This window comes from Lytechinus pictus, chromosome 15 (genome assembly GCF_037042905.1).
Source record: "Lytechinus pictus isolate F3 Inbred chromosome 15, Lp3.0, whole genome shotgun sequence".
NCBI lineage: Eukaryota > Metazoa > Echinodermata > Echinoidea > Temnopleuroida > Toxopneustidae > Lytechinus > Lytechinus pictus.
In genome coordinates, this window is record NC_087259.1 from 6,595,811 (window position 1) to 6,620,511 (window position 24,701).

Sequence of the window (24,701 nt, forward strand, 5' to 3'; positions counted from 1 at the left end):
TTACTAATTATGTACTTCTACTAATATTATTACTTTTATAACTAACATTATCATCATTATTATTATTATCAAAACAACAATTATATTGATGATAGTGGTAGCAATAATAGTTAATGTCATAATTATCATGACAGTTACTATGATCATCATGATTCATCTTTATCATTATCATTGTGACCATAGTAGTAGTATTCGTAGTAGAAATAGTGGTTAGGTTCATGAAGCAAACATAATTACCCGAAAGAAAACAAACAAACTACAGTAGGTCTACTCTTTTTCTTTAAAATTTAATATCACATCGTAATTGTGTTTCTTTCTTTTTATTTTTACAAAATACAATTTCAACATTGCAGTCACACACAATAAAATGATTATAGTGCTTGTAATATAGGCCTATTCTACAAAACGAAGCAAAACTAAAAATATCTTAAAGAAATATCAACAGTGCACACTTCTATTTCAAAAGAATTTGAAAAGATCAATCCAAAATTACATGCAGAAATATTTTTTTTTGTTTGTTCAATTTGTCTAAGTGGGGACACCCAAGTTGTCTAGTAACTTTATATCCGGAGTAATTATCAACCGGGATTATATAATATTCTTAAAGGGATGCTCCGGGCTGAAAATATTTTTATCTAAAGAGAGAAAAATTCACAGAGCGAAATGTTGAAAATTTCATCAAAATGTGATAACAAATAACAAAAAAGTTATTGAATTTTAAAGTGTAGCAATATATTGCGAAAACGGTTATATGCACGTCTTCATGAGTATTCATTAGGTGGACTGATGTCACATCCCCACTGTTATTAAATGATATCATAATTGTTTCATTTTTTTCATTCAGCCATTATACAATGCAGTTTTGTAACAGTCAAAGGAGCGCATCAGTTGGGTGACAGGGGTGGTGGTACACGGAGTGGGGGCGGTCTTTCCATATAATATTTGAAGAAGTGTTAAAGGGGGGGGGGGCGATAGAGAAAAAAAAGGGCGAAAGAGGACGAAAAAAGAACTAGAGCTTTTAAAAATTATAGGTATGGATTATGCAACTTAAAAAAAAAAAATCGTCATCTAAAGTCGCCCCCCCACCCCCATTAAGACATCCGTGGTTGGCTGGCATCAGGGGAAGAGAGAATACATTCTACAACTGTAACCATAAACAATCTGCACTGTAAAAAAATCCCGTGTTTTAAGGAAAAACTTTTTCTAGCCCAATTTTGTAATGAAAACATCGTAAAATGTACAAAAGACCATATTACATGGTAAAATTACGGAAAAGGCCCTATTTCTTATCACGGTAAACCATAAAAGTTTCTTTGCAAAGTTGCCAGGAATTCACCATTAAAACAAATAGGTTGAATTTCAGGCAACATGATCCGCTACTTTTCACAGGCCGTAACTTTTAAGGTTTCGGGGGTTTTACGGTATTTTCACTGTCCAATTGGGTCTTCCTTAAATTTTACGTTATTTCGCGTACAAAATTGGGAGGGAAATAACGGTTTCACCGTAATCTAACTGTGCAAAATGCGGCATTTTGCAGACAGTACGAACGACTGATAACCTCGAAAAATAGCATAAGGGTAGTGAAGAAGAGAAACAAATCAAATATAAAAAGAAGTAGTCATAAAAAGGAAAGAAGCACGTGTAACGTCTGGTTGATACTGCAAATACAAATTAATTCACAATTTGCCCTTATTAAAATAAATTGCATGAAAGCTGAACGATATTAAAGCATGTTAAAACAGGAGAGCTGCGTGGCAGAAATATCTGGCATTTCATCATTCTTGCTATATTGCTGAAGATCTTTTCCTTTCATCGTCTGCATGATTTTTCTTCTAAATTTCTTCCCATTTCTTAAGCTTCGTTTTCGCCTTCTGTCTCCAGACGGCTGTATCCTTTGGATGGTTTGCCGCGTGATCTCAACTTTCTCACGGTTACCATGGCAACCATGGTAATGAAGAATCCAGCGGCCGCCACCAGCATCATATTGACTGGATTAGCCAACCATGATGTGTCTGAGAGAGAGAGAGAGAAAGAGAGAGAGAGAAGAATATTATTATTCTTAAAGGTTTGCATGATATAAACAGTGTAATATATACTCAGAAAATTATTTTAATGACCTTTTTTTCTCCAAGTTATGGTGTGTCTATGGGCCTATCTTGTGTTAAACCTTTCGAGATACTGGGAAGAGTGATGTTGAATATCAGGGGCCTCGATCCGTGTTTTGGATAGGGGGCAAACGTGAAGAAATTGCCCCAAATTTTCGCGCCAAATTACAATACAGAATTGTGAACAATTACAATTTGTAGTATTTTTATACCAAGTTCAATGGTTTTACAGTAATTTCCAATGCAATTTAAGCATTATATTTGCATCGCATATTTTATTTCCAGTTGCCAAATTTATATAGAGGCAATCGCCCCTACCCCTCTCAACCACCCCCCCCCCAACCTGGATCGACGCCTCTGGTGAATATGACTTATACCATCTACGTAGATATATAAACAACAAAAATCGACATTCAACAATTTGGAAACAATGATGGCGCTATTTTACCAAAACACTGGAGGTCCATCAAATTACGGGTCTACGTCTGGGTCTACTAAGGCATCAGAGGTTCTACCATGGAGCTATTTTTGTAATCGCTCCATGGTGCTAATAAGATGTAAGTCTGTGGTTTAATTGCCGGCAGCTAATTTTTTTTCCCGGTAAGGCTCTTAGGCCCATGCAGGAGCAATCAAGCCATTCTATTTTCAGGGCATTTTAATGCGATATGCATTTTTTTGTATCAACACAGGAGATGCGGACCCGGGTGGCTTGAATGAGCAACCCCTCCATCCGACGTTTTTTCCCCAGAAAATGTGTAAAACCGAGAGAAAATGATAATCAATTTCAAGTCTTGGTGCATGGTGTGCTTTCTACTTGTTGTTTGATCTGTCGTTGTTATAACTTGACGTCATTTGTATTTTATCGGTTGTCCATCATTGTGAATGAATTGAATGAACTTTGAAATAAAAAAAGTAATATAAAACAGATATTACAAAAATAAAAGAAATTCTTTGCAGTTATAATGAGTCCCCTGGCTTATATCACTATAGAAACGCTGTTTAAATTTTTGGCACATTCTTTAAGTCCATCACTGTAACAACTTAAAAAGACTTTTAAACAGGTTGTTTAAACTATTGACAAGTTGTTTAAAAATGAAGTTTGAATAGCTGTTAAAATGACAGGCTTAAAAAGTACTAAACATTTTAAGCATTTTTTGTTTATAGTATAGAGTAAAAAACTCACCAATGGACCCGGCATGTTGACTAGACGTTGGACCGTTGGAAATGGTGTGTGGTTGGGAGCTCGAACCCCGAGACTCGCCGGCTGCACGTCTTGCCCTGGACACACATCCCTGTGAGCATCGGGACGAGGGGTCATTGTCTTCGCAAACAAGGATGTCACAGTGAAGGTAGACCTTTACGCACAAATAAAATATGATAGAAAGAGTTCTCGTTAGGGTATTACAGCACAATGGCGGATCGAGGTAGGGGCACATCCGCCCATGCCCCTCCCTTCCCCCTTTGAGAGGCACACAACAAATTTAGGGGAATATTGTATGCATTACGCATACGAATGTGAGGACTTTGTTATTTTTTTTAGCTTTTTCATTTTTTCCCCTGGAACAAAATTACCTCCATTTTGTAGTTAAAACCTTTTTTGTTTCTGTTTGTGGGGTTTCTTTTTGCTGGTCAAATTTTTCCTGTACATAATCCCCCCCCCCCCCTTGGAAAATCCTTGATCCGCCTCTGTCACAGCAAATTCAGTGTAGCGTCTTTTTATCATTGGGAGTATCAGGATTTCATAATAGTGATAGCAATTCTTATTTCCGAAGGGTAGCCACTTCAGCTCTTAAGAACCATTCTCCCAGCGGACCCTCTATGTCATTACCCTTGTCTAAATGTTAAGCGCCTAGCAAGAAGGCAGAAGGTCCCGTTTTTTAAAAGTCTTTGGTATGACTCGGCCTGGGATCGAATCCACGACCTCCCGGCAAGAGGCCGGTTCAGGTCTACCGCTGAACCACCTTGCCCAATTTATTTTTTTAATGCGATTTTACAGGTTTGTCAGATTCATGATAGGAAAAGACTGATGTGTATGAAAAATGCAACAAACACTACAAAGATCAAATTATATCGTATCAATTTATTCGGGCTTTCCTTGCTGGGGGCCGTTTCATAAAGTTGTTTGTAAGTATATAAGAGTGACTTGAAGAACGGCTGGTGATCCTTTTCTGTGGTAAATGATATTCACCATTAAATGTTCATTGGTGATTGTTAGCTCGTAAGACTTTGAAAGGATCACCATCAGTCGTTCGCATCTTACGAACAGCTTTATGAAACACCCAACAGGAATGAATAGTGTCACACAGTTTGATCACAGTGTGTTCATATGTGGACTATGTGAAAATATTATTCACAGTCACTATTAAAATCTTCAAATTGTGCGAAGATGTGGACGCCTCGACAGTCGACAGTGTGACTGTTCACGGCGTATTCGCATGATCGACTGTGTATGTGATTCACACTGTTGGAATGCTCAAATTTTGCAGTGTGAAGGTGATTTCACACTGTGTCCCATACTGTGAACACACTGTGGGACAATGTTATGCATACAAAGGGCCTAATTTTCCAAAGTAGTTCTTTCCTGCTACGATTCTTGCACATTTTGAGCCTGAAAGGTATATATAGTCACACAGACCAGACTCTCTCTCTTTCTACTGCTATTAAGTTTCCTTATTCCAATTCTATTCCTCCCTTAAAGCAATATAAATTTATTGCATGGGAAATCATCAAGGGGGCGCTCTGTCGTCCTGCTCCAAATTTATTTTATCATTCCACGATCACCACTCCCCTTACCTCGGGGTATTCACCAATGAAAGCAAAGGCGTCGATAGAGAATCCTTTTAACGAGGCTTCTTCTTCGTAAAATGCAACGGTAGCATCAAGTCCACATCTGTGCGGATGTAAGAAAATGAAAACGCCCAAAATTATATAATGACGATGATAAATTCAAAATTAATGATAAAGATAAAGATGATATTAGTTGTGCGGTATCCTGTATCCACCCTTTTTTAATTTCGAACTGTTTTCTCCTTGGTCAAATATTTAAGGTGACAGTCAACCCTCACAAAAAGTCGATGAGGAAAGAGAAAGGTCGCGCAGGCCTGCTGCTGAAAATTTCATCAAAATCGGATGTCAAAAAAGAAAGATATGACACTTTTTTTTATGCTTAAAGTTTTCACTTAATTTCACTTTTCACTTAATTATTTAAAAACAGTTATATACACATCGGTACACTCTTAAAAATATTGGGTAAAAATGCTCCATGTGGGTAATTATGTATCCAGCCAACGTTGGGCATTTCTTTTGGGCATTTTTATTATCCAGTGTGATGAAAATTTGCTCATTCTAAAGTAATTGCTGCTTATTTTTAACCTTACTGGACAATATGCTTCCCGCATTGGGTAAAATACTGCCCCAAATTGGGTGGACACATAATTACCCTCGTGCTGGTAAAAATTTTGCCCAATATTTTTTACAGTGTACGCAAATGAGGTAAGCGACGATGTCGCTCACTCACTATTTCTTTTGCATTTATGAAGTATGATTTACTTTGATTTTTTTTCGTCCCAGAACATGTTGAAATATTGCAGTAATAACCTCTACTCTCATTCTGACTTTCTCAATAGCACTTCACTGTGTTGTGTAAATGACTGTTTCGTGGAAATGAGAGAAACTTAGAAATGGCACAACTTTCTAATTTCACTTCCGATTTTAGTGATATTTTTAGTGCTAAGGCCACCGTACATCTTAGGATCGGTCCACGATCTGATTTTAGAAAAAATCGCATTTTGCTCATTTTCTGAAAATAATTTATTGAATGAAATGTATTTTTTATTTGAGGTTCAAATTAACAGAAAGAATGGCAATTTTGTTGGATGATTGCAAGTCTTTAGTTTGGAGTAAAGGCAAAATTAGGTTCATATCGTAGCCAATCGTACGATTGCTATTACGTCATTACGACGAGATATTAAATTCGCTTTTATTCTAATAAGGATCATAACAGTGTCATGGACAGATTTGAACATAGGTAATCGTGCCATGATTTAGAACGCTACACAGCAAGAGATGCCATGTCTCAATGTTAGCACGAAATTCTACTACGTTTTATTCCTAAAATCGGGTCGCACACCAATCGTAAGGGGTGCCGTGACCTTTATAATAGTCTTATTTTCTGATCTTTGCAAAGATATTTGGCAGGTATGAACCCACTCCTGTCACACAAAAATCAGAACAAGGTGCTCGGACACACACACACACACAATGGTACGTTTGCTTTGAGAGCGCAAAAATTCTAAGAAATTCGTGTCATTTTCATATTAAAAAGCAACCATAATGTACGAAATTAAAGAAAATTGTTGACCTCGAACTTAGTTACTTACCCGTCTCTAATGAAGATATATTTGGTTGGGTTCATCGGGAAGACATCAGGCGTTGCCCAGCAGCGATCGATCAACAGAGTCAGCTCGGTAGAGGCATTCAGTTTTACTCCAAAGTACAGCGGTTCTCCCAGATACACCTGCGCGTCGAGGTCGGGTGGAGGCGCGGTGAAATGCTCATCGGCGTAGCGACCGAGATTGAGCGAGAAGTTACCGTAACCCACCTCGGTGAAACTCACGATGCCAAGCTTGGGCTTGAAGTTACTGCCAAGCAGACTGTGACGGTTGATCTCGCAGATGACCGGGATCTTCAACCGGAAGTCTCGGGTGATCAGCGAACCGTTTTCACCGGTCGGTTTGAAGTACGTCACGACATTGGAATATTTGATGACAGTATCAGTTTGCTGTATGAATAATCAATAAGAAATGACCAGCAAAATTGATTGTGAAAATGAGATTGAATGGTTATTCAGCATTTCGGTATTGATTTTGGCTTCATTGCTACCTTAGACTTGGGTACCAGGCCCCTTTAATCCAGGGGCCTCTGACCCGTGAGAGGGGGGGGGGATGGGACTGAAGCCCCCTTCCCCCCCCCCCCCCACACACACACACCTGCCCTTTTTCGATGATCATGTACAATATCATCATGCCGCCGGACACTTTCAAAATCGCTGCGTAAGATTGATTAACAATCATGGAATCTATAATCTTCAACTCTAATACCCTAAGGATGGGGTAGTCACTGCCGAGATATATCTTGCAAGTTGTAGGTGACCAGATTTTCAAAGAATAATCCATTGATTTTGAGTGTTCCCGAAATTGCAAATTCCAAGTAAAAAGACGAACAGAATTGCCAAAATCCGGAATAAAAGGAATGTACTTTAAGACGATGACGACAACGATTTAGGGTATGGAAAAGTCATGTCAAAATGCATCTTTATAGAGCAACGCTGACGACAACGATTTAGGGTGTGGAAAAGTCATGTCAAAATGCATGCACTCGGGCTCTGGGACGCTCTGAGATCGAAAGATGGAGGCTCGATCTGGACTTTTTTTACAAGTGCACTCATAGTACCACGAATGCTAATAACCTTTCCATTTATTTGAATGGAAAGGATAAAAGATTAATGTCTTAATTGCTCACGGGCATAGCATAGGTTTCACATGTGCTAAAAATTCGTTAATAGCCTTATTTTTCACTGGAATCATCATTCAAATTACGAGTTTTATTTTACCGTGTGAAAGAGCGGCTAGTCAGGCACCTTAGACCACTCGGCCGCGGCTTCTCCACATTTAGAGCATGGTGCCTGCCTTGTAATGTCAGTTCGCCCCCGCCCCCTACCCATCCACCCCACCCCGGGATTCGATCTGAACTGTAAAAGTGTAAAAGTTTACCTCGCTCTGTGTATCGCACTCATCATATCTGGTCGTGACAGCGATTTGTGAGCCACTGTAGTCGTAGCCGGTGCAACTCTGATCTTCGAAGTGGACATCGACAGCGTCCCCGTTGTTCTCCAAGAGGGTTCTATCGAGAATGGCGGTCATGCTCATACTGCCACAGGTGACAGAAGCTCCTGTGGATGAAGACATTAGTAAGCGCTTGTACGTGAAAATCAGTCGGGAGTTTACGATTCAGAAAGGAAACTTGCCGGTAGTCCCGAGAATAATGCCACAATATATTCGCGCAAACGCTACCGCACTCCATATTTCTGATGATTTCATGACATTTATACGAGCAAAAAAAATCGTACAAACTTCGTATGCCATCGTAGTGAGATCGTAAGATGCGATCGTAGGATGCGAATACCTTACGGTCATATACTACGATGGTCGCGGAACAAACGTAAGTGGAGTAGGGCCTATCAATGGAACCAGACGCAATCTTTAAAAAAAAATATTGATATAAGCAGAATCCAAGGCCTTTGAAACAGTTCAAATTATCGTGTAATATAATGACGAATATTGATAAAGAATGATAAAATTTCGGACATCATACCTGGTGCAATAGTTGTACCTGCGGGTGGAATGTGTCTTGTGGTGCTGACTGTATGGGAAACAAAAAATAAGTAGGTATAAAATAACAACATCAACAGCAGGAATAATGATAATAATAATAATAATGATGGTAACAATCATAATAAAATCTTACCAATCCATTAATTACCAAAAGCGCATGGTCAGAGAATGAAACAAATCATATTAAGTACACTATACTTTAAAGGTCAAGTCCACCCCCAAAGGTTGATTAAAATAAATAGAGAAAAAATCAATCATGAATAATGCTGAAAACTTTATCAAAAATCGCATGTAAAATAAGAAAGTTATGACAATTTTAAGTTTCGCTTATTTTTCAAAAAACAGTTCTATGCTCAACTCAGTGATATGCAAAGGAGAGAGAGAGAGAGTCGATGATGACACTCACTCACTATTTATTTTGTATTTTATTGTTTGAATTACACAACATTTCAATTTTTACGAATTTGACAATTAGGATCTCCTTGCTTGAACCACAAAATGTTAAAATAATGGAACTCCACGTGTTCATGGAGGAATGTGTTCATGGAGGAATGAATCTTTGTTTTATATGACAATGACGAGAAAACCAAAATATTTCATATTTCATATAATAAAAATACAAAAGAAATAGTGAGTGGATGATGTCATCAGTCCCCTTAATTACATACTGTCCAGGAAGTGAATATAACTGTTTTGTGAAATTAAGCGAAACTTTTATGTTATAACTTTCACATTTTACATCCGATTTTGATGACATTATCAGTGTTATGAATGTTTGAATTTTCTCTTTCCCTTCAAAAAAGCTTTGGTTGTGGTTGACTTGTCATATAAATTAAATGAGAAAATCAAGCAAGATCTATTATTAAGAAAAAATACTTACTCCCGATGGTTGGGGAAGGGGGACTCGTGGGTGGTATTGTCGTCATGTCGTCAGTTGTACCTGAAACATAATTTACCGAAAGTTACTTAGGCGGAAACTATCACAGAAAATCTTCAATTCGCGATTGGAAACGAAGTTTGATTATTCACCTCTGTAAATCTCTATACTCCTCCTGCACTGCAAAAACTCCGGTGTTGATTTAACACCAGCCCGGAATCTATATATGTGCACACCAGAGAAGTGTTAAACAACACCAGTTTCCTTTTGGTCTAACACCAGATAGGTATTAGTATTAAAACAGCATCGGTTTGATTCCAAATTGGTGTTGTTTCAATACTTCTCTGGTGTGGACATATATATTCTGAGCTGGTGTTAAATCAACACCGGTGTTTTTGCAGTGTGCATATATATATATATATATATATATATATATGTGTGTGTGTATATATATATATATATATATATATATGTGTGTGTATATATATATATATATATATATATATATACACATTTTGTATATATATTTTGTATATGTATATTTTGTATATTTTGTATATGTATATATACATATATACATATATATACACATATATACACATATATATACACATTTTTCATTTCATTTCATTTATTTCATTTATTCATTTATTTTGAGAGCTATGCTCCTTTTAAAATCTACGATTTTATTTCTACGGCATTTACTAAACCTTTTGTGATTATTTTATTCCTTATGCCGAAGCAGACTATTTTCTATATATATATATATATATGTATATATATACATATATATACGTGTGTTTATACTGCATGGTTGAAGAATATCTGTATTAAACAATTTAACAATCTAACAGCGTTTGACCGATACATAGTACATACATGTATCTTATAAGGATCTTCTACAGACGTGATGGTGAAAGTCATCAATTAACGAACATCAGTTCAAAATTTTGAATATGAGTATCATGACAAACCCTTTGAGTTAATTTCGTTGGGCAACCACTGTTGGCCAGAATTTTTTCCCAAACCGAGCAGATAATAATGACCACATTAATTGACCAATTTGTGTTGTAAACATTCTGCTCATCTTCTGGGGACCTGTTGCAGAAAGAGTTGCGTTTAAACGCAAGCCAAAATATCAAGCGCAAGTCCCGAATACGGGTGCTTCATTGGCTGAAAATCAAGTGGCGCAAAATTTTTTGAGTTGCGTTTGATCGCAACTCTTTCTGCAACCGGCCCAGGTCGCTGTGGACTTGTACGTTCACTAGCATCTTATGCCAAGTTTCTCAAAAATATACTAGTAGTCAATAAATATATATTTTTTTTTTATCTCAAATTGTTAAAGTTTTTAGTCTTGTATGGTATTCATGGTATTGTGAAATAGATAATTGTACTTACTTAAAGGCCACATTGACGAGTAGTACCAATTAATGTTAGCATCTGAATGTTGAAGACAAAAATAAAAACAAATGAATGGTCTAACACAATAAAAAAGGATGCGATATACCTGCACAATCTTTTGCGGGACTAGATAAAGTATGAACATTTACTTGTACATAACGTTGTTTTATCTCACTGATTCTCTTCGATTTGGCGACAGTGACACCATCTCCTATACCGCGACATTATTACAAAATCATAATATTCATAGAATGAGTAAGACGCTGAGAATTTCATAAAAATACATTGTATAATAACACTTATTGAATTTTAAAGTTAAGCAATATTTTGTGAAAACGATTATGTGCATGCCTTCGTGAATGTGCTGACGTTCTCATGTTCCCGCTCTCTTCTTTTCTTCTTTCATGACATAAATTAATCACAATTATTTCATGCTTTCTTGCATTGTGTATACGACTTTTTTTTTCTTGTAAAACAAATGGGTGTCATCAGTAATGACCTTACACGACAAAGCAGTGAATGTCATTTTCATTTTTGGATTCTTGGAGAAAAACATTTTAATAAAATACAAAAGAATAAGGAGATATGACTTCATCAGCTCGCCCTTTGCGTATTCATGAAGAAATGCAAAGAACTGTTTCACAAACTTAGTCATAATGTTATTTTATTCTATCCAATTTTGATGATTTGAAATCATATCACTTTTTTCAACGTGGAGTAGCCCACTTTATCTTCTTGGAACAGCGAATTCTAATTTTCTTGATCGAAAACAAACCATAACAAGAAATTGGAACAATTATTTATCTAATCGATAAACGGCTATTGCGATTTTTTTATTGTTTACTAATCATTTTTACCGAGATTGGTTTTTAGAAATTTAAAATGAATTTCTATCTATGACTTAAACTCACGATATTATTGATGCTTTACCATGGAGCAAACTGTTAGTTTTTTTTTTTAGTAAACGGGGAATGAAAAATGATACAATTATTAAATATCATTTCATATTCACCTTATGTAAAAAAAATGTAAAATGAAGATACGCAAATGCTATGACACTGACATTTACAAAAAAATAAATAAACCCCCTGGGCCATGGTTTAATCTATACAGTGTATCCCCTTCTTTAAACGTTGCTGGTCTCTTAAAATGCCCCTATAACTGACAAATATTGCACCCTAAATTACACACTATATTTTCTAACAAACTTAATGTAATTTATCAACCAACCATCTCATCAGTGAGCAGCTGACAAAATAAACCCATTAATCATCTAATTAATGATTTAATGCTTAAATTTCAACTGTGGGGGTAGGGGAGCCCGAGGACAAGTGTAACAAAAATTACTAAATTTGAATTATCACTTATATTAAAGCCAATTACATGCTCAAACCTATATAAAACGAAAGATGCATATCTTGGCTTGACATATAAATAGGTTTGGATTAAGTAAAACAATTCATTTAGAAGCTATGTTCATTTAAAAACGAGAGGTCAACTGTTACAATTGCCCCACAGCACGGGGTAATTTTAACACACCTTTGGGGAAATTGTAACACATGAAACTGTAACATTTTGTTTTTCTTTTTCAAAGTTTATGCACTTGACATCAGATGCAACAATTTTAATATTTAACTTTAAACAACATTAGCTCCATACAATCATGACAATGGTTGACGCACTTACATTTTATTTTCGAGCTATTATTATGGGAAACGTTTTGGCCGGTTGTTTAAAGGTTGTTGTGGCTTTGAATGATAGGTACCTACCCAACCGGTGGCGTACCGTGGGTCACGGCATTGGCGGGGCACCAGCAAAATTTTTGAGTCACTTATATAGTGATCGCGCGAAGCGCGCTAAGTTGTCAGGTATACTGACCTAATAGAGACATTTTAAGGAAGCACTTGCAGTCATTGTAATCATGAATAACATACGCATCTCAGCAATCAAATAATGCGAGCGCGAAGCGCGAGCTGAAAATTTTTGATATTCAGACCTAAAAAAGGACTTTATAATCGAATTTTTGTAATCATGATACGTACCTGTCATGCTAAACAATGCGAGCGCAAAGCGCGAGCCGAAATTTTTGTATATATTGATCCCAAACAGGGAGATCTTAAGGACTATATTTTAGGAATAGTATACATATCTCACCATAGTCATGTAATGCGAGTGCCAAGCGCTTACTGATTTTGTTAGAATTACATCTGAACACATGAAGCACTTTTTGTAGTCAATGTTATCATGATTATCATACGCATCTCACTAATCAAATATTGCGAGCGCGAAGCGCGAGCTGAAAATTTAGATAATTCAGACCTGAAGCGGGGCAGTCTAAGGCTTGTTTGTAGGAATTCACTAAGACCATACGTATTTCACTAACCAAATGATGCGAGCGCGAAGCGCGAGCTGAAAATTTTGGATATTCAGATCAGAAAAGGGGACATTTCAAGGACTGATTTTAGGAATTCATGGAGAGCAGACATATCTCACCAATCCACTGAAGCGATCGTAATCACGGACAGGAAATGTTTTATATTAAGACCTTAACATGGGGCAATCACTTTAAGTAGTCATGAAAAAGAAGCATATATCACTACATAAAACAATAATATATTTGGTGTATATATATTGACTTGAAATCGGGAAGTTTTCGAACAACAGGTTTATATCTCTTTAAACAGACAATGCGAGCACCAGGAACAATGAAGACATGGACCCTGAGCAAATTATGTTTCATAAAGTTATGATAAAAATGTTTCCTATGTAATATAACATAACATGATTATAATACAATATACAATTATATATAATGAATAATAATTTCTTCTTTGCCACTACGTTCCTCTTCCTTTCTCCCTCTTTTTCTCCTTTTCCCCGTTTTTTTTTTTTGGTCAGCCGATTGGGGGGGGGGCACGTGCCCCCCATGCCCCCCCCCCGTAGTTACGCCACTGTACCCAGCATATCTTTAAATAGACGACTGTGGTGAAACACATTGTGCTTTTTAACTTTAATGTATTCTTTTCCGAAGAAAGTTATATTATTTCTTAAAGATTAGGAAATGACAGCTTTGTCTAAAAAATATGCCACTCTTTCGGACATAATAATGATATTTCTTTACCTTGTTAACAAACCTATCGAATCTGGAATAACTGTTTTTTTTCAGATATTTTGTTCCAAAGACATGTTCCTCTTTACTCCCTTTAATTTACTAGGCAATAGAAATACATATAAATGCCCGACATATGGTATAAGGCATTTTTATTACCTTTTTGTATTATACTGAAATTGTATCGTGTAAAAATTATGGTAATTCAGCCTTTCGCTGATAGTTTAATTTCATTGATTTATCCATATCTATTGAATAGATATGTTCAAAGTTATTATTTTCATGTCTGAGCTTATAGAAAAGGTTTCCATTTTCCTTGTAAACAAAACATTATGATTGACAAAACGTTTTCATGTTTTAGCTTATTGATGAGGCTACTCTGTGCTGTGCTTTTATTTCCAATTAGCCTAGATAGGCCTACTCAGATTTACGATTTTGACATTGGATGAACCTATAATAGTAGTACACTCTCATCGTGTCTTTAACTTATTATTTTCTAGTAGAGTGATAAAGATTACGAAAAACAGACTAACACATGAAAACACTATAGGTTCGTATTACTATTAAACAAGTAATACGCAAACCTTATTAGAAAAAAAAAACCAAATCACATTTTGTATTACCGATTACAACAAAACAAATTTGACAAGATATACGTTAAAAGTTATGTAGACCTTATTTCTAAGCTTAGTATATATGATAGCCTTGAAGGCTATACCTTTTCCTTGCAAACAAACAAAATGATCGACAGATTCATCTCAAGTTATGCAATTCTATTTTCCTATTTTCTGAGTATTATTTTTAACAGTTTACAAAGTGAAAGGGGCAATTGTATCACGGTGTTACATCTGCCCCCGAGGAGGGTGGCCACATTTGGAAATATTTTTTTTCCTATCAAACGTAGCATCTGTATTCGTCGTTGAAATTTTATTCAAATCCAGGCCTAAGATCATACTTTCTAAACATATAAAAATGACACCTATTGCTTAAATTACATATTTTTACATATGTGGAGGAGCCGTGGTGTAGTGGTTCTGACTCTCGCCTTGTAAACAGAGGGTCGTGTGTTCGAATCCCACCGCGGTCTGGCGTCCTTTGGCAAGGCGTTAATCCACACTTTGCCACTCTCGACCCAGGTGCTAAATGGGTACCCGGTAGGATGTGAAAGTCATTGTAGCTTGTCCAGTACTGTGTGCGCCTCACCAGCGACTGACTGGAATACTCCCAAGGGAGTGGAGGATGTGCACACATTGTGTGCGGGAATGACTGATTGAATCCGATGACCGGGGTAATAATATATCTGTAAAGCGCTTAGACACGTCGTTCCGATGTATTAAGCGCTATATAAAAACGGATTATTATTATTATTATTATTATATTTTTCCAGAAGACAAACATTATCTTAAAAAATCTAAAATCTTAAAATCCATATTTTATTGTTCGAAATAGACACCAGAAATGAAATACTCCGAAAATTTGTTTTGCCCAATTGATCGTGGGCCCGGCAGCCGCTGTGCAGCGAGGCTCTATCCCTTTAATTGTTGAACGCCACACAGGGTAGCAGCAACATTACATTATGTAATGTGAGATATTACTTTCCTACTAAAAAACCCTATTATTTTGCTGTAGAAAGTTTCGCGAACTGGTATATTTGCTTACACGATGAAATGCGCATGCTCTGTAAAAAGCTTATCTTTGTAAAAGTTTGTAGCTTGTTTCTGCTAGCAATGGGAACCTCTGTTACGTTTGCCCCGTGTTACAATTGTCCCCGATCTCCCCTACGAAATAATTTAAATTTTGTTATTCATCACGCATACGATATCAATCTTCAAAACCGTGTATTTTGGGGGTTCATTAATGAAGGAATTAAAAACATCTTACCATTGCCTGCTAGAGAATTTCCGACAGTTACAGCCAGCAGAAGGCTGATCAAGATTGCCTTTGCCATGGTCTTTCTTGACAATATGTTGAACTCTTCTATTCTAACAAATGTTTGAAATGACCAGCTTCCACTATTTCCTGTCCATTCAACAGATCGTCTTATGCCAAGAACTGTTAACGTCTATGAAGGCTTGTATTACAAACTTCGATTTTTATCACAGATTTGAGATCGTAACATCTCCATGGCGTTCTCAGCAACTTCATGTTCGCGGAAGGATTTCGTTATCCAAGACAGGTTCAACCAATGAGGGACTCGAGATTCGCGCATGCTCAGCTAATCATGAAGTCCCGGCATGAAGTTGTAGGAACTGCATTGGACTACCGTTTCCAATGTATCATTAAAATCAATAAGGTAAATTATTGATTATTTTTTTATAATTTTTTTAAAACTTATTCATGAAAGCCTTCCGATTATTCTCACCCCCTCTCTTGAATGGCTGCCAGATAATTCTAACCAGTTGATGATAAAAAGAGCTATTGTTCGAACCAATGCCCTTTGTTTACAGCACTGTCTTAATGAATCCGAAATGTAGGCATACATGTTTTTTTTCTCGAAAATACTCATATTAATTACAGACTCGGGCCATTTACAATGGAATGTTCGTGTTTCTAACTGATCAAGGTGTATTTTCATTCGGATTATCCAGTATAGTTCATACAACTTGACGTTTGCAAAAAGTAGGTAGGTAGGTAGTAGTAGTAGTACTAGTAGTAGTAGTAGTACTACTACTACTACCAGTAGTAGTAGTAGTAGTAGTAGTAGTAGTAGCTAGTAGTAGTAGTAGTAGCAGCAGCAGCAGCAGTAGTAGCAGTAGTAGTAGCAGTAGTAGTAAGTAGTATACTACTTTACTACATGTACTACTATACTACAACTACTGCTTCTTCTTCTAATGAGTATGACGATATACAATGGGCTAAGATAAAAATAATAATGGTGATGGTGGTGGTAGTAGGGGTAGTAGTAGTAGTAGTAGTAGTAGTAGTAGTAGTAAGCATGTAAGAAAGCAATACTCCTTTAACACTACTACTACTACTACTACTACTACTACTACTACTACTACTACTACTACTACTACTCCTACTACTACTACTACTACTACTACTCCTCCTACTACTACTACTACTACTACTACTACTTCTACTACTACTACTACTCCTCCTACTACTACTACTACTACTACTACTACTACTACTTCTTCTACTACTACTATTACTACTACTACTACTACTACTACTACTCCTACTACTACTACTACTACTACTACTACTACTACTACTTCTACTACTACAACCACCACTATCACTACTATTTCTAATTGCAATGCTCTACTTTTTTTTTATCACACTACTTCTTCTACTATTACTATTTTGACTGACATAAAACCAAATAGATTTGAGGTTACCTAAATATAAAGCAAAAACATCAGTGGCATTGTCAGTGTGCAGTTTAGTTTGTTTATTTCCCTTGTTAACACCAAATTAAGTTCTCCAATTCAATGATGGTTGCAATAAGGCCAATATTGTCACATATTGCAGCATTGTCCACTCTTTCCTCTTCAAAATTGGGCAAAATAGGTCTAAATGAACGATTATTCAGCAATTCTATATTTCACCTTCCTGTATAAAAAAAAAAATTTACTCAGAAGGGGATCATTCATTGTTTTTTTTTTTTTTATCTCATCTTAATTCTTCAAAAAGCGGATTGGGATACATACATGTAGGCACGTACTTAGGTTTGTATTATCGAAATATTATCTCACATATTTTGTTTTATCTCGAGTGCTATTTGGCGATTAAATAAGCTTCAATACTAAATATCCGTCTATGACGTTATATCTAATCTCCAAGTATTTACATAATCATCAAGCCAAAACAATAAGCGTCTTGTTGGCTGCCTAAATCAAATAAAACGAAATCCAGAAGTGAGTTCAATGCACCAAGCAAACGTCAGCAAAATTAATGGAAATTATGAAAAAATAAAGATAAAGGATGTTTACGTGATGATACCGGTCAGCTTGAAAATAAGGATAATAAGAACAATGATACAATAAATTATTATGTTATTGTCTTTATTATCTTTATAACAAAGATAATTTTGATTAGATTATTTTTGCTTTTTTACTTATTTACACAGAATAAACAAAACAAAATAATATCGTTTTGTTTATTCTGTGTAAATAAGTAAAAAAACAATACTAATCTAATCAATTTTTTTGTTTGTTATTTGTTCGGTATTCATTCACAAGTTTGTTTTGCCAGGTCACGATTGGACACAACTTTCCTTATTGCCATACACTGCTGGAATGCATGCGAAATGCCTTTCTACCATTAGCACTACTACCGCAACCAGGATCTTGCTACTTCTACTACTACTACTATTACTACTATTACTACTACTACTACTACTACTATTACTATTATTACTACTACTACTACTACTACTACTACTACTACTACTACTACTACTACTACTACTATACTACTACGACTACTTATACTACTACACTACTACTACTTATACTACTACACTACTAGTACTACTACTACTACTACTACTACTACTAATACTACTATTACTACTATTACTACTACTACTCCTACTACTACTACTACTACTACTCTACTACTACTACAACGGCGACAACAATTACTACTACTACTACTACTGCTGCTGCTGCTACCACCACCACCACCACCACTATCACTACCACTACTACTACTACTACTACTACTACTACTACTACTACTACTACTACTATTACTACTACAATTACTACTACTACTAATGCTACTACTACTACTAGTAGTAGTAGTACTACTACTATTACTACTACTACTACAATTACTACCATTACTACTACTTCTAGTACTACTTCTCCTCCTCATCCTAATAATACTTCTTTTGTTACCGCTGCTACTATATTGAATTACCTGTTGCTACTACTTTTCAATGAAACAATGACGATAACGTCTTTTACTACTAGTACTACAACAACAACAACAACTACTACTACTACTAATACTACTACTACTGTAACTATTACTGCTACTACTACTCCTACTACTACTACTTCTACTACTCTTACTACTACTGCTACTATTCATAATACAGATACTACTTCTACTTTTACTACCTTGACTTCTACTGTCTGGTGTGCTATCGTTTATTCTTCTCAAATGTCATACTGCCCCCATTTGTTTTTATGTTATTACCACAATAAAACGATGTTGCACTGTAATCGTTTGATTCGTTTCAAATTGTGTATTCTCTTTTCTCATTTGGTTGTGAAATTTCAACTTTCGCCTATTTCAATTCTGTGCAATCATCAGCTTTGACATACTTTATCTGACAAAAATTATTGTAGAGGCCTTTTCGTATAAATAATGCAAAAGAATATGCATTGTTTTCTTTAATTTGTTTTATATTTTACACACTGAGAAACTTGAAGTGTGATTTGTAAGAGACCGATTACGTGATTTCTTTTGCTTCGTTTTGCTTTATCTGTTGTTTGCTAGTTATGATTTCGATCGGGTTTCAATCTTCACATAAAGGCCAAATTCTGAACTCGGGTTTAATTGCAATTCTGGTCCAAAGTTGTGGTTTAAGCCAATTGTTTTAGAAATATCAAACAGGAAAGATTCATTTTGACAGCAGGCATGGAGCTCACTTCATTCACTACTGCTTTGGAATAATAAATAAACCTCTTTTCTTCACAATCATATCTTTGAAAAATAACAAAAAAAATGCGTACAAATTTGATAGAACTTTGTACATTTTCGGGTCCCCATAATTTTAGCAAAGAGGTATACAAAGTTCTGTAAAACAAACTTAAGAGTAAGGGTCATAGAGTCACAGGATGCAATGTCAATATAACGCGCTGTCTACTCTCATGAAAACCAAAATGTTGCACCGTGTCATATATACATGTATATTTGGTTCACTTGAATTTGTATTGTTAGCTGTCGTATCAATGAGGGCGACAACATCAGAATAATCAGCTAGGGCATGCGCATCCTTTGAAACAACTGCTCACATTCACTGCGTGTCATCAATTTATCATCTGATAAGTCATCAGATCTGACAATTTTTCTCGATTTTGATTGGCTGAAAAGCACAGATGTTACCGCTATATAGTTACCAATAAGACAGACTTTGTCGAAAGTTTTAAAACGTTACTTCTACTCATACTTTTAATACTACTACTACTACTACTACTACTACTACTACTACTACTGCTGCTGCTGCTACTACTGCTATCACTTCTAATAATAATGATAAAAAGAAGAATATGAGTAATCGTAATACTTTAAAGTATAACTGCTACTATTATTATTACTACTACTAAATGATAATACATCTACTGCAGATATATTGCTGCTTTTATTTCTTTACTACTTTGTCATCCACCACAGTGAAAAAATTGTATTTCTTCACTCACTGCTATCGATACAACCACGTTTACTACTATTACTGCTACTTTCTCATTTACTGCTTCTGCTAATTCTATATCTACTACAGTTGCTAAAACCATTCACATCCAAAATTTTAATCGGTGAAGTGCACAAAAGGGAAGTTTATCTTAATAGAAAAACCTAATGTCCGCTGGTACCACTTCTAACAAAAAGCCTAAAAACGTGCTTGCTTTGGCGGCTAGTAAACATCAAACCCTTTGCACGCATCCATTCTTGAGAGCGCTGACGAAAACATCAATTGTTTTATTTTGTTTGTAATTTATTTTCGAGGTTATTGCTCCGAATTCCTCCTTTATTTTGCTGGGAAATAAAATAAAGTTTACTACTGATGTGAAAAAGTATTTGCATGTTTAAAGTAATGCATGTTTTTTTTTCATTTTCCCCCTTTTCTGTGACATGTTGCCTAAATGTTTCTGTCATGGTTACCATTTTCCTTGAATTTGACGGGCTGTCTATATTTGTTAGTATGGTAAATACTATTAAATGATAAAGTTGCCATAATATTTACTTCGTGCAATTGGACCGTAGCCTCGTTTCTACTTCATGTTAATGGGAGGTTGATTTTACTTTGAAAGAGTCTATTCTTTACGTTTGAATTACAAAATAGAAGAAAAACAAATTAGTACAACAAAGAAGCTCACCTTTGTTTCAACGGGATAATTCGGATATAACAAAATGATATGTAACTTCAACCGCTACAGTATTGGATACTTTGTTGTCGTAAAAAGGATAGAAAGAAAGATATCAGAGGAGGATTAAGGGAAGGAAAGGAGAGAGAGACAGAATAGATGGTGCTAGACAGAAGTTAGGGAGAAATGGAGAGAGAGAGAAAAAGAGAGTGAAAGAGGTAGTAACAGCGAGGCAAAGAGAGTAAGGGGTGAAACGGATGGGGGAAAACTGAAAAGATATAAAATTGTAAATAGTATAGGGATAAGAGAGTTTATAAATATATATTAAAGAAATTTGACGTGATTTAAAGAAAAAAAGAATGATAAAACAATCTCGTTTTTGTAGACGCCCCCCTTCCGTGGTCATTGTGATAAATAGTTCTCAAATGTAATCTGTCTCATCTCTTCCTACAAATAAACTTGGCACTAATTCCGTAAACAAGTATTCAATATTACAATATACTTTTGAAAATCCATTTTGAGTGGTGTGTGCAAATAAAAAAAAACCCTAACCGTCATAAAGTATTAATTATGACTGCAATATGTTTAATTTTACTGTAAACTGTTAAAAACACACATATTTTACAGGAAAAAAAAATTCACAGGAAGCAATAACAGAATCATTCTGTAAATTCTTAAAACAGGAATATTTTTGCAATTTAATAGAACACGTCTGCTTAAAAAGGGGAAAGGGGTATTATTTTAGGAAGTTTGTAAGGTTCCATACACCAAATACCAATTCCCTATAATTGTACACGATAAAATGTAAGATTACGCAATTTTGGTGAGATTACAGGTGTTCTCGAGACTCTGCTGTAGGAACTTCTTTTTTTAAGGATAGATTTTCTAAGTGTACTCTAAGCCTAAGGACGACATCCAATTGAAAATACTGTTTTACATTAGCAACCCTGCTGAATAGTACGTTTGCTGTTAAAACTTTTCCACAGTCCTTCAGAAAATTGTTTTAATATATACTACTATTAATATTACTCCTTTCAAAACTATCATTATTATTATTAATATTATCATCATCATCATCAAAACAATAATACTGATATTGATGATAGTGGTAACAATAATAGTTAATGTCATAATTATCATGACAGTTTCTACGATCATCTTTTTTCACACCAAAATCTGCATAGGTAATTCATGCCCGCTTTCCTGCTCACATCTCTCTCTCTCGATTTCTTTTATTGCCTTTCTTCTTCCTGCCCTTTCCTTGCCCTACTTCATATGCGGATCCAGGGGGGCCGAAGGACCTCCCCCCCCCCCCCCCCCCTATTGGCGGAGCAAAAAAAAAGAAGGGGGAAAGAAGAGAGGTGGGAGAAAAAAAGAGGAGGAAAATAAGAGGAGGAAGACGAGTGAATAAAATAAGGTCAGGGAAAGACTTGGAACATTTAAAAAAATCTTTCATGTCACTATATGAAATTTTCGCTCACGCTTCGCGCTCGCATTGCCTGTTCGATGAGATACATATCTTGCTCAATAGGCTGATATGAAGTTTCAGTATCAAGTTCTGAAGTCAATGTACAAAACATATTTCAGCTCGGACATCGAGCTTTCATTATTATTTTTGTCTACAGATTAGTTTTTTTAAAGTGCTCTGTAAAATATCCGTTTTAAGGTGTAAATATCAACATTTTCAGCTTGCTCTGTGCGTTTGCAATTTGTTTGGTGAGTTATATGTATACCTCTATATTAATTCTATAACAAACTACTTAAAATCCCCCTTTTATGACAGTTTGTCAAAAATTTCGACTCACGATTTGCGGTCGCATTAATTGTCAAAAATATATTAACCTATGCATTCTATTTATAATTACAAAAGTGCTGAAAATGTCTGGCTTTCAGGCCTCAATATCAACAAATTTCTAGCTCTCATTAGGCTTATAAAATTAATAAATAAGATAAAATTTTCATGAATTCCTTTAGTGACTTAATTGTCCCTTTTTCAGCATGGAATATCGACAAGTTTCATCTTGTGCTAGGAAGAGGAATAGGAAGAAAGTCATCATTTTTATATAATGACAAAATGTCCTGAGAATGTCCCGGTCCTCGGTCAAAATAATCACATAATGATATGAAATATCAGCTCGCGCTTCGCATCATTAATTAAGTGCGATCCACATCTATTTCACAATTTTCCTATGCAGTACTTGAAATAGTGCTTAAATCTACCATTTTCACATATGATTATCAAATATTTTCAGCACTCGCTTCGCATTATTGATTTTCCTGATAAAAGAACAGTATTCAGAATGCCCATAATCTGTCTAACTCTAACGCGCTGGCATGTTTATTGATTTACGAAGCTTGTTCTTAATTTAAAACGTGCTTAAAATACCCAGGCTTAGATCAGAATATCAAAGATTTTCTGCTCGCGCTTTGCGCTCGCATTATTGATTTAGGAATATCCCTAATTACTCTTACTTTTTCATATGTCCCGTTTTTAAGTCGGAAATCTAAAATTTTCCGCTCGCGCTTCGCGTTCGCATCAATATTGTTCAGTTATATATGTATCCGTTTCATGATTACAAAAAAGGGCTTAGAATAATATCTTCTTTTTCTTAGGTCGACATGTCAAATCTTTTTAGCTCGCGCTTCACGCTCGCATTATCTAATCCTTAAGATATGTATCGTCTTAAAGGGATGGTCTAGGCTGGAAATATTTATATCTCAATAAATAGAGTAAGACTCACAGAGCAAAATGCTGAAAATTTGATCAAAATCGGATCACATATAACGAAGTTATTGAATTTTAAAGATTTGCACTATTCCGGTGAAACAGTTCTAGGCATGTCTTTATGAATATTCATAAGGTGAGCTGATGATGTCATATCCCCACTTGTTATTTTGTATTTTATTATATGAAATTAGGTTTATTCAAAAAAATTCTAACTAGAACTAAAACAATTGGATGAACAACTGATTAAGTGCATTAGTTATTTGTTTACTCTATTTATCAACATATAAATATTTTCAGCCCGGACCAACCCTTTAATGGCTAACTGCAAAGAGTCCTTAAAGGAGAAAGAAACTCTTGGAGCAAGTTAGCTTTTGTGAAAGCAGAAAAATCAAAGAATAAGATCAACAAAAGTTTGAGTAAAATAGGACGAGCAATAGAAGAGTATGAGCATTTGAATGTCGAGATCACTAATGCTATGGAGATCCTCCCATTGGCAATGCGACCAAGATCTATGATGTCACAGATGAACAACTCTCCCCTTTTGGACACTGAAAATATACCCCAGAACATCTCTTTTTGCTCATTCTAATCATATGACAAACGATTCATCAATTATATAATGTTGTGAAACCTCTGTACTTGTCCTCTCATACAGGGAACACCTCACCTTGTGATAGACTCTATAAAAGTGAGAATATAAGTGAAATAAGTACTAAAGTAATGAGGGAGTTGTACGTGTGTGACATCACAGATCTTGGTCGCATTGCCAATGGGAGGAACTACATGGCATTAGTGATCTCAATATTCAAATGCTCATAACTTTCTTATTATTCATTCAATCTTCCTCAAACTTTCAACAATTTGTTTCTTTGATTTTTCTCTTTGATATGGAGTCAGCTGGTTTCAAGGGTTTCATTCTCCTTTAAGATGTCCCTTTTCGATCCGGCCAGAACGCATATTAAAATTTTCTGCTCGCGCTTCGCAGTAATTATGTAGGTACATACGCATCATGTTCAGGATCACAAACATTGCCCAGAATGTTCAAT

The 24,701-nt window shown here is 35.6% G+C and overlaps 1 protein-coding gene across 2 annotated transcripts; it reads right to left on the minus strand.

Moving 5' to 3' along the window:
- Positions 1-268: 268 nt before the first annotated feature.
- On the minus strand, positions 269-17,467 carry LOC129278283 (ZP domain-containing protein-like). 2 transcript variants are annotated; one of them, XM_064110400.1, is made up of 10 exons: positions 17,439-17,467; positions 15,766-16,143; positions 10,773-10,814; positions 9,378-9,437; positions 8,478-8,525; positions 7,877-8,055; positions 6,485-6,885; positions 4,899-4,995; positions 3,289-3,460; positions 269-2,012 (listed from the first exon to the last, which is right to left on the minus strand). In XM_064110400.1, exons 2-10 carry the CDS (start codon positions 15,830-15,832, stop codon positions 1,852-1,854), a joined length of 1,227 nt encoding a protein of 408 aa, XP_063966470.1. In that variant the 5' UTR covers positions 15,833-16,143; positions 17,439-17,467; the 3' UTR covers positions 269-1,851. The 2 variants fall into 2 exon arrangements, with proteins under 2 accessions (XP_063966470.1, XP_063966469.1); XM_064110399.1 differs by having other exon boundaries at positions 17,229-17,444.
- Between the last annotated feature and the right edge of the window lie 7,234 nt (positions 17,468-24,701).

Excerpts from the sequence above, each read along its gene's own strand:
- LOC129278283 (XM_064110400.1), bottom strand. The coding sequence starts at position 15,832 with ATGGCAAAGGCAATCTTGATCAGCCTTCTGCTGGCTGTAACTGTCGGA. Across the intron at positions 6,886-7,876 it reads AGTGCGATACACAGAGCGAG|CAAACTGATACTGTCATCAA; the intron begins GTAAACTTTTAC and ends TTATTCATACAG. Across the intron at positions 3,461-4,898 it reads TCATTGGTGAATACCCCGAG|GTCTACCTTCACTGTGACAT; the intron begins GTAAGGGGAGTG and ends TTGTGCGTAAAG.